The 15,399-nt window shown below is 47.1% G+C and overlaps 1 protein-coding gene across 1 annotated transcript; it reads right to left on the reverse strand.

The window, feature by feature from the left end:
- Nucleotides 1-12,937: 12,937 nt before the first annotated feature.
- On the reverse strand, nucleotides 12,938-15,399 carry LOC122723984. Its single transcript, XM_043958128.1, has 4 exons — nucleotides 15,033-15,399; nucleotides 14,505-14,617; nucleotides 13,660-14,022; nucleotides 12,938-13,579 (listed from the first exon to the last, which is right to left on the reverse strand). Exons 1-4 carry the CDS (start codon nucleotides 15,397-15,399, stop codon nucleotides 12,938-12,940), a joined length of 1,485 nt encoding a protein of 494 aa, XP_043814063.1.

The raw sequence follows: 15,399 nt of genomic DNA on the forward strand, positions 1-15,399 counted from the left end.
TCACATAGGCTATCATGACATACTAGGGCTAATGGGTCATTCAACATTCATCCACATCAACAACAAAGTATGCAATGCAACATATTCGTGAATTCTAATGCAAACATCCTAATATATCTCATGGCATTCATGATGCGTGAATCATGCTAAAACATTTCATTAATTTGCGTTAAAACTTAAAGTTTATTCCACTCACCTCTGGTTAGCTCTGAAGAGACTCTGAAGCAGCTGGCTCACTGCTGGGGGTCTCGGTTCCTCGGGTCCGAACCTACACAGGTGGACTCAAAAATGAGGGACCAAACATACCTGAATATGACTCTAAAATACTCCCCAAAAGCCCCCTAAAACATCCTGAAAACATCACATGAAAACATGCAAGAAATGGCTGAACAGGGTACTTTCGGCGGCAGGTTCGGCGGCCGAAAGTCCCTCTACAGCCGAAAGTCATGCAGGTTCGGCGGCACTTTCGGCGGCCGAACCTCCCAGACAGAGACGAAACTTGAGTTTCGGGGGCAGGCTTCGGCAGCCGAAACTGCCTCCACAAGGGGGTTCGGCGGCCGAAAGTCACTTCGGCGGCCGAACCTGAGTTTCTGCCGAAGGGCAGAAACTTGGCTCCCTTGTGTCCACAGCCTCCAAAACGCCTCAAAACATGCATAAACTTGTTTCTACACATGCATACACATCATACATCACACCTAGGGGTCTCAAACTATAATATACCCCAACTACAACACTTCAAACAACACATTTCCAACATACATTGCTCAAATCACAACATAAACCTAACAACAAGCCTAAACATGCATTCTACCCCATCAACTTGCATAAAACTTCCATAAAACATAAAAGAAGCATAGATCGAAGCTTACCTCTTGAAGATCGAGAGGAAGAACGACCCTAGCTCGGAAAATGGAGGGATTTAGCTCCAAGACTTCCAAGCTCCAAAACTTGTTTCAAAAGCTTAAATCTTCAAAACCAAGGGAAAACAAGTGAAAATCTTGAAAGATTTAGAGGAAGAACATCAAAAATGGGTGAGGGGCGGCGGAAAGCTCACCTTGGCCGAAAATGGGGAAAAACTCGCCCGTTTTCGGCTAAGGGACCCTTTTATAGTGGCTGGCCAGACCACGTTCGGGGGCCGAATGTGCCTCCGCATGCATGCCATGTTCGGCAGCCGAACATGAGGTTCGGCGGCCGAACCTGGACTTCCCTCACTCATGCTTTCGGGGGCCTAACGTGCCTCCAAAACGCATGCATGTTCGGCGGCCGAACTTGACTTTCGGCGGCCGAACCTGGGTTTTCCTCCAAGGACTTTCCATGCAAAAACTCATTTAATTTCATACTTAAAACCATTAAAATACATGAAAACACTTTATAAAACATGTTTCTACCCTTCTAGAGGTCTCCGACATCCGAGATTCCACCGGACGGTAGGAATTCCGATACCGGAGTCTAGCCGGGTATTACATCAGGGAGGAAGCTCAAGTCCGTACTGCCGCTTATCAACAAAGAGCGCCTCGTTATTACAATCAAAGGGTCAGAGAAAGAAGTCTGAAGGTAGGAGATCTGGCCCTGAGAAATCTGGAAGCTACTGGAAAGAGAGCGGCAGTAGGAAAGTTGGCGCCGATCTGGGAGGGCCCGTTCAGAATAGTCAAGGTGGTCAAGCCAGGGGTATACCGAATTGAAGACCTATAGGGAAACCCCGAGCCTCATGCTTGGAATATCCAGCATTTGAAAAGGTACTTCCCTTAAGATGTTATCAAATGTAAAAAGATTGATTGTATTTTAAAGCACGGGAATAAAATAGACGTTGTTATCGTCCAATTCTTTATTTGCCATAACTTACATTGCTTTCATTGAAAGAAACAGAAAAGAAAAATAAAACAGGTTCAAGACCTTAGTGAGGTAGGTGACCGGGCTCCCCAAGTGCCCCTGGCACCATTAAACCGGCTGAGACGACGAAGCGACAGTAAGGCTACAGAGCCTGAATCTTGTTCAAGATCTCAGTGAGGTAGGTGACCGGACTCCCCAAGCGCTCCCGATACCAAAAAACCGAGCTGAGATGACGAAGCGACAGTAAGGCCACAGAGCCTGAATCTTGCGCAAGACCTCAGTGAGGTAGGTGACCGGGCTCCCCAAGTGCCCCCGGCACCATTAAATCGGTTGAGACGATGAAGCGACAGTAAGGCCACAGAGCCTGAATCTTGCGCAAGACCTCAGTGAGGTAGGTGACCGGGCTCCCCAAGTGCCCCCGGCACCATTAAACCGGCTGAGACGATGAAGCGACAGTAAGGCCACAGAGCCTGAATCTTGTTCAAGACCTCAGAGAGGTAGGTGACCGGGCTCCCTAAGCGCCTCCGGCACCAAAAAATTGAGCTGAGATGACGAAGCGACAGTAAGGCCACAGAGCCTGAATCTTGCGCAAGACCTCAGTGAGGTAGGTGACCGGGCTCCTCAAGTGCCCCCGGCGCCATTAAATCGGCTGAGATGACGAAGCGACAGTAAGACCACAGTGCCTGAATCTTGCATAAGACCTCAGTGAGGTAGGTAACCGGGCTCTCCAAGTGCCCTCGGCACCACAAACCGGCCAAGATGATAAAGCAACACGAGGCCAAAAGTGTTGATCTGAGACACGCAAAACTGAACTTGGAAAACCAAATAAGAAGAGAGCCGAACTCAAGAAGCTAAATGTCACAAATTTCCCTTAGTCAAAGGGGCAAATCTAAGGCAAGAGTAGACAAGGCCCCAGCCTTGATCCCTATCTGAACAGAACTAGAAACAAAAAGGTCAGCTCTGCTCAGCATTTTAAAAGGTACACGGTCTATTTCACTTTGGTTATACGAATGTTATATGTTCAAGCTCGCATTATGGACGAGTTAACAGAATAGAAAGTTAATGAGAATGCCTTAGCAAGATTGGAAAAATTCATAAGTTAGAAGTTTAGTCAATTATTAAGAATTTTAGCTCTGATTGGCTCAAGGGCAAGAAATGAAAAACAGTACAGTTGATTCCTCATAAAAATTACTGATTACATGATTTAAGAGTTTTATCCTTAACATATTGACAGGTCAGGCCGAGTAGGCCTTTAATGGATTAAGTCAATTAGACTTTTAGCAGATCGAGCAATTTGATAAGAACAGAAAAATAAAAGTGGAAATAGCTCAAATATAAACACAAATGTAAATATTAGCGGAAGTTAAATTTCATTAAAAGGAAAATATATTACAACCTAGTCATTTACAACTACTGGAGGATAAATTATCCTTAAGGGACTTACATTGTAATACCCGGCTATAGTCCGACATCGAAATTCTACTTTCCGGTGGAATCCAGGATGTCGGAATCCTCTAGAAGGGTAAGAATTATGTTTTTCTAAAGAGTTTTAGTATGCTTTAATGTTTTAAGTGTAAAGAAAATGAATGTTTGAAAGAAAAGAACCAAGGAAGAATTGCCAGGTTCGGCCGCCGAAGGTGAAGTTCGGCCGCCGAACATGCATGGCTTTAGGCATCACGTTTGGTCGCCGAAGGTGGTCTGGCCAGCCACCTATAAAAGGCCATAGGTCGGTGAAATGGATAAGATTTTCTTTCCATTTCCACGGACAGAGGTGAGACCATGATCTTCCTTGGGTGATCTTTATGTTTTCTCCAAATCTTTCAAAGTTTTAATAGTTTTCATGTTGTTTTGAAGCTTTTGAGCTAAAAAACCAAAGTTTTGAAGCTTGGAGAGTTTGAGAGTGAGTTTCTCCACATCTCCACGTTCGGATTACCTATCCTCTCGATCTTCAAGAGGTAAGTGTAGATCCTTAGCTTCTTTGATGTTTTATGAAGGTTTTATGAAAGTTTATGGGTAAAATGCATGATTAGGTTAAGTGGTGTTTTTATATGCTAGTTGGTGATAACATGCTTATGTGTTGTGTTGTGATGTTTGGAGGGGTGTTAAGTTAGTTTTGGACCCCTTTGTGCCTATACTTGAGTATATGCAGGTTGTTGAGTTGTTGGTTGCATGTTTGAGTGAAGTTGGGAGAGTTTGGCATGAAGCAGAGCATGGTTTTGCCTTACTGGGGAACCCAGTTTCGGCCGCCGAAGGAGGGTTCGGCCGCCAAACATGCTAAGGAGGTGGTTTCGGCTACCTAAGCTCGCCCCTGAATGTAACAGCCTGCAAACCGAACTGCTACCGGCGCTAGGATCCAGATCGGCTTAAGGCCGCCGGGACCCGTAGCAAGCCTGCTGTGAACTCTGTGTACCTGTGCAATCCCATACATGATCAAACATTTTCTGTAAACATTAAAATTTTTCTCTGTTCCAAGGCTTAACCTGTGCATGCTCAATCTCTGTACTGTACAACCCCTGCTAGAGCTCTCATCTTTGCTCTAGGCGGGTCAACTCATATAATGTTAAGCCTGGTTTTTCATACATATACAATAAAATCATTTTCATAACCGACCATGCATATACAAAAGGGATTACAACTCATATGGTCAAGCATCATCTATACAATAGACACTATCTTTTACAATTACATGTCCACACTAGCTATTACATAACTCTGCTCTTTATCTGTACCCTGCTGACACCTCTGGACTCTGAACCTGCAAGACTGGGTTGAAGGGAGAGGGGTGAGCTATACTAGCCCAGTGAGTAGTACATATAAAACATGTTATAAAACATGATCTCATGGAATGCATCACAACACAAGTAAATCACATAATCTCAGATGGACTAATTCAAAATTCCCCCACATTGCCCGGCCCGCGAAGGAGCTCCTCAGGTCTTCATTCAGCACCCTATGGTACCGTGTGCCCGGCCCTTTCAAGGCTCCTCAGGTCTTCATTTAGGGGGCTAATGAATCCAAGCTACGCCCGATCTGTACATGCACTGATTAATGCAACATCTTCGTGCTCACTAATGCAATACTATAAACATGGCATAAATGATGCATGAAACATGCTAAAAATGTGTGAGTTCTCATATGAAAAGATTTAGTTTAGTTCCACTCACCTCTGGCTGACTCTGAACTGACTCTGCAGGTTCTGAAACAGTCCTCACTACTGAACTCCTTGGTTCCTCTGTTTCGTTCCTACACAGGTGGACGGAAATGAAGAACCAAACTAACTCAAGAACATCTCTAAGAAACTCCCCAAAAACCCTCTAAAACATCCTAGCACAATCACATAAAACATGCAAAAGAAAGCTGGATAGGGCACTTTCGGCGACAGGTTCGGCGGCCGAAACTCCCCTTCAGAGATGAAACTCATGCATGTTCGGCGGCACCTTCGGCAGCCGAAAGTCTCGTCCAGAGACAAAACTCAACCTTCGGCAGCACTTTCGACGGCCGAACCTTGCCTCTAGAGACAAAAGTCCAAATGTTCGGGGGCAAGCTTTGGCAACCAAAACTGCCTCCACAAGGGGTTCGGCGGCCAAACCTTCCTTCGGCGGCCGAACCTGGTTTTGCCTGTTGGGCAGAAACCTGCTCTGTTTCATGCAACCTTCACCCAAAACCTATCCAACATGCATAGCAATTACTCCCAACTAGCATATACCATAGAACATGCATAAAGAGGTCTAAATCGCTCCTAACACCTCCAAACAAACATAGCAAACAACACTTAACATGCTGAACACAAAAATCACCAAAAACCCTCATCTAACCCTACTCATGCATACTACCCATGAAACTGCCTTAAAACCTTCAAAAATCAAGAAAGGAAGTTCAGGATCTTCACTTACCTCTTCCAAACCAGAGATTGAACGATCCCTACGTGGAGATATGGAGAAATCCTCTCTCAAACTCTCCAAGCTTCCAAACTTGCTCTTTTGCTCAAAAACTTCAAAACCACATGAAAATCCGTTAAAACCATGAAAGATTTGAGAAAACACATAAATCACACAAGGAAGATCACGTCTCACCTCAGCTCGTGCAAATGGAAAGAAAATCTTATCCATTTGACCGACCTAGGGCCTTTTATAGTTGGCTGGCCAGACCAACTACGGCGGCCGAATGAGAACCCGAATGCCATACACGTTCGGCAGCCGAAAGTCACCTTGGCGGCCGAACCTTGGCTTTTCTGCCTTGGTGCTTTTCTTGCAAAACCTTACTTCTTTAAACACTTTAAAACATGAAAATGCTTTCAAAACATAGGAAAACATAATCCGTACCCTTCCAGAGGCTTCCGACATCAGAAATGCCACCGGAGTACAGGACTTCCGACGCTGGACTCTAGCCGGGTATTACACTGAAAGTTTGGACTTTCGGCTCTAGAAGGGGGTTTCGGCCGCCGAAGGTGCTGCCGAAGGTTGGGAACTTTTGTCTCTGGAGAGGACTTTCGGCAGCCGAAGTGCCTGAGTTTTGACTCTGGAAGGGACTTTCGACCGCCGAACCTGCCGCCGAAAGTGCCCTGTCCAGCCTTCTTTTGCATGTTTTCCTTGATTGTTTTAGGATGCTTTAGGGGGTTTTTGGGGAGTTTTATAGAGTTGTTCTTGAGTTAGTTTGGTCCCTCATTTGAGTCCATCTGTGTAGGAACGGACCAGAGAAACCAAAAAGATCAGCAGTGAGCACTACTTTAGAGTCAGCCAGAGGTGAGTGGAACTAAACTTAATCTTTTTAATTGAGAAATCAAATGCTTTTAGCATGTTTCGTGCACCATGAATTTGCAATAGGTTGATTGCATTAGAAGTCATGAAGATGTTGCATTGCATTCTATATTGTTGATGTGGATGGATAGTGAATGATCCATTAGTCGCTGAGAAAGACCAGGTGTCCATTCTACGCCCTGACACGAGTTATGAGAAAGACCAGGTGTCCATTCTATGTCCGGGCACGAGGTATGAGGAAGACTAGGTGCCCATTCTACGCCCTGGCACGAGTTTAGTATGTCGGGACTATTGGTGACACATTCATCCTTGCTGTGAATTGTCTGTGATATGATGCATTTCATTTGAGCATGTTTATTAACATGTTTTACTGTTCTACTCACTGGGCTAGTATAGCTCACCCCTCTCCCTTAACCCCAGTCTTGCAGGATCAGAGTACAGGGGGAGTCAGAAGAGTACATGAAGAGTAAAGAGTGTTGTAATAGCATAGTGTGGACATGTATTATTTGTAAAGAGATGTTTTAGCATTGTATAGAGTTCAGTAGTGTGCTTGACCCATTTGTATTGTAAATCCCTTTTGTATACATGGTTGGTTTATATAAATGTGTTTTCTTGATGAGTATGAGAACCAGGCTTAACATAGTATGAGTTTTAACCCGTCTAGAGCAATGATGAGGGCTCTAGTAAGGGGGTTCTGTTGTACAGAGATAGTGCATGCACAGGTTGAGCCTTGGTTCAGAGCAAAGTTTTATGTTTTTACAGAAAATGTATGATCATATATGGGATTTTACAGGTATTTAGAGAGTATAGTAGGCTTGCTATGGGTCCCGACGACCTTAAGTCGATCTGGATCCTAGCGCCGGTAGCGGTCCGGTTTTCGGGTCTTTACAGATTAGTATCAGAGCCCTAGGTTCATATGGTCGGACCTAGATAGAGAGTGTCGGGCTTATAAAGGTTATAGGAGGTCAAGCACAATAGCAAATCATGTCTACTAGGATAGGATGTTGAGTCCTGTCTATATGATGATGTGGAATGCCATGATTTATGCATGTGCATTGGTGATATGTGATGTATGCTTGAGGGTTCATATGTTCCTACATGGACTATATGATGCTAATGTGTTATGTTATGTGTTGTTTTCCAGAGTGAAGATGCGAGGAACTCGTCGATCTGCACGATTGACTGGAGTCCCACCAGTGAGTGAGGGTTCAGATGCTCGTCCTCCTGCATTGCCAAGGGCAATGTCTCAGAGATCAAGCAGGGAGGGTACGTCAAGGGACCCTAGAAGGTATTTTGACGAGAGCAGAAGAGGAATAGATAGAGGAGGGAGGTCAGATGAAGTGAGGGAGGCTATGGATGTGGATCAGCAAAGAGACGAAAGTATGGGTATGGGCAGATCTGAAGAAGGAATGGGAGAGTCTCGAGGAGGCACTCAGGCCTCGGGGTTTGGTTATTCACCCCATTATCCACCCTTTCCACAGGGCCCAGGATATCCGATGGGGGGTACGTCGGATTACTCTAGCTTTACCCCATATCCTACTTACATGCCTTATATGCCTTATCCTCCTTTTTACCCACCATATCCCATGTATCCACCCTCACCTTTCCATCCAAGTACAGCATACCCTGATCCAAGTGATACAGTACCTCCTCCTCCACCACCAGAACCAGTAGCCCTTGTTGTCCAAGCACCTCAACCTAGCTCAGCTGGGGGAAGTAAAGTAAAAATGACAGAGTACCTGAAGTTGGATGCTCCCAAATTCAACACGGGAGATGATCCATTTGAGTACCTCAGAACGGTTAAGATGATAACCGATGAGTTAGCTGATGATAGCAGAGCCATTGAGATGGCAGGGTTCACACTGAAATGCAAGAAGGCTCGAGAGTGGTTCAAGAATTATGTGGACCCCAGGTTGGACAGCATGTCATGGGGAGAGTTCGCCAATGAATTTGCTGGGTGGGCTTTTCCTGACAGTTCCAGGGAGATGAAAGTGATAGAATTTGAACAGCTGAGGCAGACTGAAGAGATGAGTGTTGATGAATACACAGACAAGTTCCTGGAACTGCTACAGTATGTGGGTCAGGCTTATGACACTGACCAGAAGAAGGCAAGGAGATATACGATGAGACTTCATCCCAGGTATTCCTCCTTGATTCTTCCAGCAGAGAAAGATAGTTTCCACTCTATAGTGGATGTAGCCAGGAAGATGGAGGCAAGTGCCATCATTCAGGGGGCAGTAAAACAGCAAGTGGCACAGCCTTCGGGTTCAAAGACCCCCAGAGTAGCAGCTTCAGGCAGCAAGAAGTGGGGAAAGGCAAAAGTTAAAAAGAACAAGTTCTGGAGCAAGATCAAGTCTGGTCTGGGAATGGGTAGTGGCTCAAGCTCTGGCACAGACAGTCCAGTATGTATGAGATGTGGGAAGTCACACAGGGGAGTTTGTCAGTTGGGATCTATAGCCTGCTTTAACTGTGGGCAGGAGGGGCATTTTGCTCGGGAATGTCCTAAGGCGACCATCATGGCACCATCCCAGCAGATGACTTCTGGCAGTGCGGCTCAGCCAGCAGCGTCAGCCATGTCTCAGAGTAGTGGCAGAGGTAGAGGGAGAGGGTCAGCCTCTTCTTCAGCAGCAGGTTCCCGAGGTGGAGGTCCTGTAGCCCCAGAACGGATCTTCACTGTGACACAGGAGGAGGCAAACACATCGAACACAGTGGTGTCAGGTAATCTCATCATTGGGTGTTCTGATGTGTATGCTTTGATGGACCCCGGTGCTTCTCACTCTTTTATTGCTTCCAGAGCCGTGGAGAGATTGGGTCTGATAGTCTCTGGGTTAGAGTGTCCTCTCTGGGTCAGTAGACCCAAATGTGACCCATCAGTGGCAGAGTTAGTTTGTCATTTTAGTCCAGTATTCATCGAGGGTAGATGCCTTCTAGCTGACCTGGTGGTTCTAGATTTGACGGATTTTGATGTCATTCTAGGGATGGATTGGCTATCTACACATGGAGCTACCTTGGACTGCAGAGACAAGGTAGTTAGTCTCAGAGATCAGGATGGGTCAGCATGTGTCTTCAGAGGAGACAGGAGGGGTACACCTAGAGGTTTGATCTCAGCCCTTCAGTCGTAGATTGCTCAGGAGGGGTTGTCAGGGGTTTCTAGCTCATGTGAGAAAGCTAGATCCTCAGGTTAGGGAACCAGCCTCAGTACCAGCAGTCCGAGAATTTCCAGACGTCTTCCCAGACGAGCTTCCAGGACTACCACCTGATAGGGAGATAGAGTTTGAAATAGAATTGCTGCCTGGTACCAGACCTATCTCTATTCCTCCCTACAGGATGGCGCCAGCAGAGTTAAAAGAGCTGAAAGAGCAGTTGCAAGAGTTGGTAGATAAGGGTTTCATCCGCCCTAGTACCTCACCTTGGGGTGCTCTAGTGTTGTTTGTCAGAAAGAAGGATGGATCCCTCAGACTTTGTATCGACTACAGATAGTTGAACAAGGTCACTACCAAGAATAAGTATCCCCTACCTAGGATCGACGATCTATTTGACCAGCTAGCTGGAGCAGGTTGTTTCTCTAAAATAGATCTGAGATCCGGGTATCATCAGCTGAGAGTCAGAGAAGCAGATGTGCCAAAGACAGCTTTCAGGACCAGATATGGGTATTATGAGTTCTTAGTAATGCCGTTCGGGTTGACTAACACCCCTGCAACATTCATGGACCTCATGAACAGGGTTTTCAGCCAGTATCTGGATCACTTTGTTATTGTCTTCATCGATGATATCTTAGTGTATTCCAGAGATGCAGAGGAGCATGCCCATCATCTGAGGACAGTTCTGCAGACTCTGAGAGAGCATGGCTTGTATGCCAAGTTCTCTAAATGTGAGTTTTGGTTGAGGAGCATTTCATTCTTGGGGCATGTGGTATCAGCAGAGGGTATTGAGGTAGACCCCAAGAAGATAGAGGTTGTAGCTAACTGGCCCAGACCCACATCAATGACAGAGATCAAGAGCTTTTTGGGTTTGGCAGGGTACTACAGGAGGTTTGTTCAGGACTTCTCAAAGATAGCTGCTCCTATGAACAAACTGACCAAGAAGAACCAGAGGTTCGTGTGGACGGACCAGTGTGAAGAGAGCTTTAAAGAGCTAAAGAGAAGATTAAGATCAGCACCGGTGTTAGCTCTGCCAGTCAGTAATGAGGACTTCACAGTGTTCTGTGATGCGTCCAGAGTGGGATTGGGTTGTGTTTTGATGCAGAATGACAGGGTGATTGCTTATGCTTCTAGACAGCTGAAGAAGCATGAGTTGAATTAACCCACCCATGACCTAGAGATGGCGGCAGTTATCTTTGCACTCAAGATGTGGAGGCATTACCTTTATGGGGTTAAATGCGAGATCTTCACATATCATAAGAGTTTACAGTACATCTTGAGTCAGAAAGAGCTGAATTTGAGGCAGAGAAGATGGGTAGAACTGCTCAGTGACTACGATTGCAAGATCCAGTATCATCCGGATAAGGCGAATGTTGTGGCAGACGCCCTAAGCCGGAAATCACTTGGCAGTTTATCCCATATAGCTGCAGAGAGAAGACCAGTGGTGATGGAATTTTATAAGCTCATCAATGAAGGGCTACAACTAGAGTTGTCTGGTACGGGTGCATTGATAGCATAGATGAGAGTAACACCTGTGTTTCTAGAGTAGGTAGCGCATAAACAGTATGAGGACCCTGAATTTGTGAAAATTGCGAGGACTGTTCAGTCGGGCAACAGTGCAAAGTTCAGATTTGACAGCAAAGGGATCCTCCGCTATGGGAATCGACTATGTGTACCAGATGACATAAGTTTGAAAGGAGACATTATGAGGGAAGCTCATAATGCAAGGTATAGTGTTCACCCTAGAGCCACCAAGATGTATCAGGATCTGAAAAGAGTGTATTGGTGGCCAGCTATGAAGAAAGAAGTGGCACAATTTGTGTCTGCCTGTGCGATTTGCCAGAGGGTGAAACTGGAATATCAGAAGCCGGCTGGAATGCTTAACCCACTACCGATTCCAGAATGGAAATGGGAGAACATAGCTATGGATTTTGTGGTGGGGTTACCGGTAGTGTCCAACAGGTTAGACTCCATATGGGTGATTGTGGACAGACTGACTAAAGCTGCTCATTTCATCCCTGTTAGGAGTACTTACTCTGTGGATAAGTTGGCACAGGTTTATTTGGAGGAGATAGTAAGGTTGCATGGGGTTCCAGTGTCTATAGTGTCAGACAGAGGGCTTCAGTTTACCTCCAGATTTTGGCGGAGTTTGCAGAGTGCTATGGGCACCAGGTTGGATTTCAGCACTGCTTTCCATCCACAGACTGACGGACAGTCAGAGAGGACCATCCAGACCATAGAGGATATGCTCAGAATGTGTGTGTTAGATTTTGGCGGTTCTTGGAGGCAACATCTACCTTTGGTGGAGTTTGCCTACAATAACAGCCATCATACTAGCATCGGAATGGCTCTTTATGAAGTTTTGTATGGGAGGAAGTGCAGATTACCTGTTTGCTGGAAAGAAGTGGAAGAGAAGGCTCTTGCAGGGCCAGAGTTAGTAGAGATCACCAGCAGAGTGGTGCCCATTATTAGAGAGAGAATCAGAACTACTGTTAGCAGGCAGAAAAGCTATGCAGACGTCCGCAGAAAGCAGATAGAGTTTTAGGAAGGTGATATGGTATTGCTGAAGGTGTCTCCAATGAAGGGAGTGGTTCGTTTTGAGAAGAAGGGTAAGCTAGCTCCACGATACATTGGACCCTTTGAGATCTTGCAGAAGATCGAGAATGTCAGAGAGTATAGTAGGCTTGCTACGGGTCCCAGTAACCTTAAGTCGATTTGGATCCTAGCGCCGGTAGCGATCCGATTTCTGGGTCATTACATACATGCCTAGGTACTTCATTATCTACATTGCTATTATCTACATTACTATCTACAAATGGTACAATTTCCTCTCCCCCTTAAGGCCCAGCATCTTCGGCAGCCTCGTCGTTCTCCTCCCTCAGCTCGGCATCTGCTTCAGAAGGCCCAGCTGCAGTGCGAGGAGCTCCTTTGGGCAAGGGTTTGTTGTCCTCCCCATAAAGCACCTCCTCGCCATCGGAGTCTTCCTCAGTAGCTCGGAGTTTAGCCAATGGGGTGGAAGAGGCATATCTGGCATCCCTCAAGCCTCGATTGTAACCAGAGACGAACATGCGGAAGCTCTTATTCCATATCGCCGTCTTCATCTCGCCAGAGGCTCTAAATTCCGCAAGTCGCTCCTCGCAGGCCTCGGCTATCTTGGCTTTCAGCTCAGAAGAGTCCTTATAGCTTTGAAGATGAGCTTCACAGGCCTGTTCAATCTCTTTCTTCAGCTTGGCTGACTCCCTTGTACTCCCTCAGGAGCTCCTCACACTCCAGCTGGACCCTGTCTTCAGCGAGCTTTGCATCTTCGAGCAGGGCTGAGCACCTCTTCTCCAAAACTTTAACTTGTTGGCAGAGTTGCTGATTTTGAAGTTTAGACTCCTCTGCCGCCAAGGTCAAGCCTTTAACATTGTCAGCATGCTTGCTCAGCTCCTGCTCCAGAACAACCATCCGAGCCCAGGCTTCCTCCTGTTGGGCCATCACAGCCTCACAATGAGCCTGAGCCCCCTCAAAATCTACCTTTAGCAACTCGTGCTGATGCTGGACCTCCTCTTTCTGGCTCATCGCCTCGTCCCTCTCCCGCCGAATCTCCTCCAAGGAGGACAGCTGCTTCAATGCTTCATCTCGACTAATCTCAGCTACAGCTGCCCTCCCCTCAGCCCTTTTGAGGGCCTCCTTCGCATAAGTCAGCTCTGCCTGGAGGGACTTCGAGTGCTCCCGGGCTGCCGCAAGGTTGCCCCTAGCATTGCTGGTGGCAGACAGGTTCTCCTCCAGGCGCGCTTCCTCGATCCGGCGATCCACGGACTCCCGAAGAGAGTGATCGCGGGCGTCTACCTCCGTGAAGAGGCCCATCAGCTAGCACAGAAAGAAAAGTATTAGAATGGCAGACAACAAGAACCAAAAGAAAGAATTCAAAAGTAAGAAGAACAGCTCACCATTAGAAGCATCTCCCTGATAGTGTCTCCAAGCTCCCTTCGAGGACGAGACCGGAACGCTGCCTGCTCTCTGGTGGAAGTGGCCAAAAGACTAGTAAGAGCAAGCAAGTGGGGGTCTGAAGCCTCCGTGACCCCACCAAACATCCGCTCCTTGATGATCTCCGCGACCACGCTCGTCGGAGACTGATGGGTGATGTCCTCTGCATTCAGAATGTCATTATCAGGGGCAGAGAGCAGGGGCACCACCGCAGTCTTTTCCTTCTCGAGCGGAGGCAAAGCTGGAGCCGTATGTCTGGAGGCCCGGGACTTCTTGGGAACTGGAACAGGAGCATTAGAGGGAAGAGGACGCTTGCTCCCAGCTTCCTGTACAACGCCCTCAGGGGCAGTCGATGACTTCTCTTGAGGAAGGACCCCATCTACGGGCTCAGACTCAGCCCCCCTGCGGGAATGCCCTCGTTGACAATAGGAGCTTCGGCGGCAACCCCTGGGGCATCTCCAATAACCGGGCCAACCTCCAACTCGTCTTCAGGAGCCCTATCAACAGTTGTGGAGGTCTCAAGCCTCCCCTCGAAAACCCCCTCAGAAGAAAGAATAGGGCCCGTCCTCGCCAGCTCGGTGTCCTCTGCCGGCCTGACGGTGACCCTCGGAGCCTTCTTCGTCCCCTCGGTAGGAGTTCGTTGAGACCTGGGGGATTGGGAAGACTGAGGAACCGAGCTTGACCTGCTGCAGCTGGGTGGCCTAGAAGACCTGGAACCTCGGGAGCTCGGCTTGGGAGCTCGGGTAGGAGCTGGAGCAGGAGGCCGGCTAACCGACTTGGAAGAAATGACTTCAGCCACCCTCTAAACCGTTTCCCCCACCGATCGCCCAGCTAAGAGGGCGTCCAGAGCAGCGTTCATGCTCTCACGAGACAAGGTGAAGTTCTTTGGAGGCTTAATTTGGTCCATCTTGACGTTGGAAGCTGCAAAAGTCCAAAATCAAAGCAAATTAGAACAGCTCTCAGTAAAAATCACAAAGAAGGGACAATGCCATTAAACAAGATATAATACCCGCGTCCTTGATAGCCTGAAGATTGGACACAAACATACACTTTTCGACGTCATACTTTCTTTCAATGGAAGTCAGTCGAAGGAACTTGACCTACTCGGTAAGGCTCAGCTGGGGCAGGTCATTGTAGCCCAAAGAGACATCCTCCCAGGAGAGCTCTACATCCCAAACTAACCCAGAATCCTTCCTCAGCTCGACCACAACAAATCCCTTTACCCAGCCCTTTATCGAGTCTTTATGACCCGTGAAGATGGACAACCCTCACCGGGGGGCGAAATAGTAAAAGTTTTGGATTGCCCTAACCAGCCTGAAAAAAGTGACGAACAAACGCGCCGTGGGTGTAAACCCCCAGCTCAGGCAGACAGACTCGAAAGAGCACATGAAAAGGATGGAATTGGGAGCCAGCATTCGAGGGGTTATCTCGAAGTACCGGAAGACTTCATTGAAGAAAGGAGTGAAGGGGAAGTTTAGACCGTACTCTTGTTGCTTGATGAAAAAGACTAAGCTGAGATCTTTTTGGGGATCCACCAAGCTGGGCGGAGGAGGATCTGGAAGAACGATCATCTCATTCCGGCAAGGAGCTCGAATATGGTAGAAGGGAGTGTCCAAATAATCCCGAGAAATGAAATCTTTTAGATTAGCGGAGGTGATGCTAGACTCTAGGCTAAAGACGTTGGGGAGTTTTGGGTTTTCCAT

Source organism: Manihot esculenta, chromosome 7, assembly GCF_001659605.2.
Source record: "Manihot esculenta cultivar AM560-2 chromosome 7, M.esculenta_v8, whole genome shotgun sequence".
Taxonomy (NCBI): domain Eukaryota; kingdom Viridiplantae; phylum Streptophyta; class Magnoliopsida; order Malpighiales; family Euphorbiaceae; genus Manihot; species Manihot esculenta.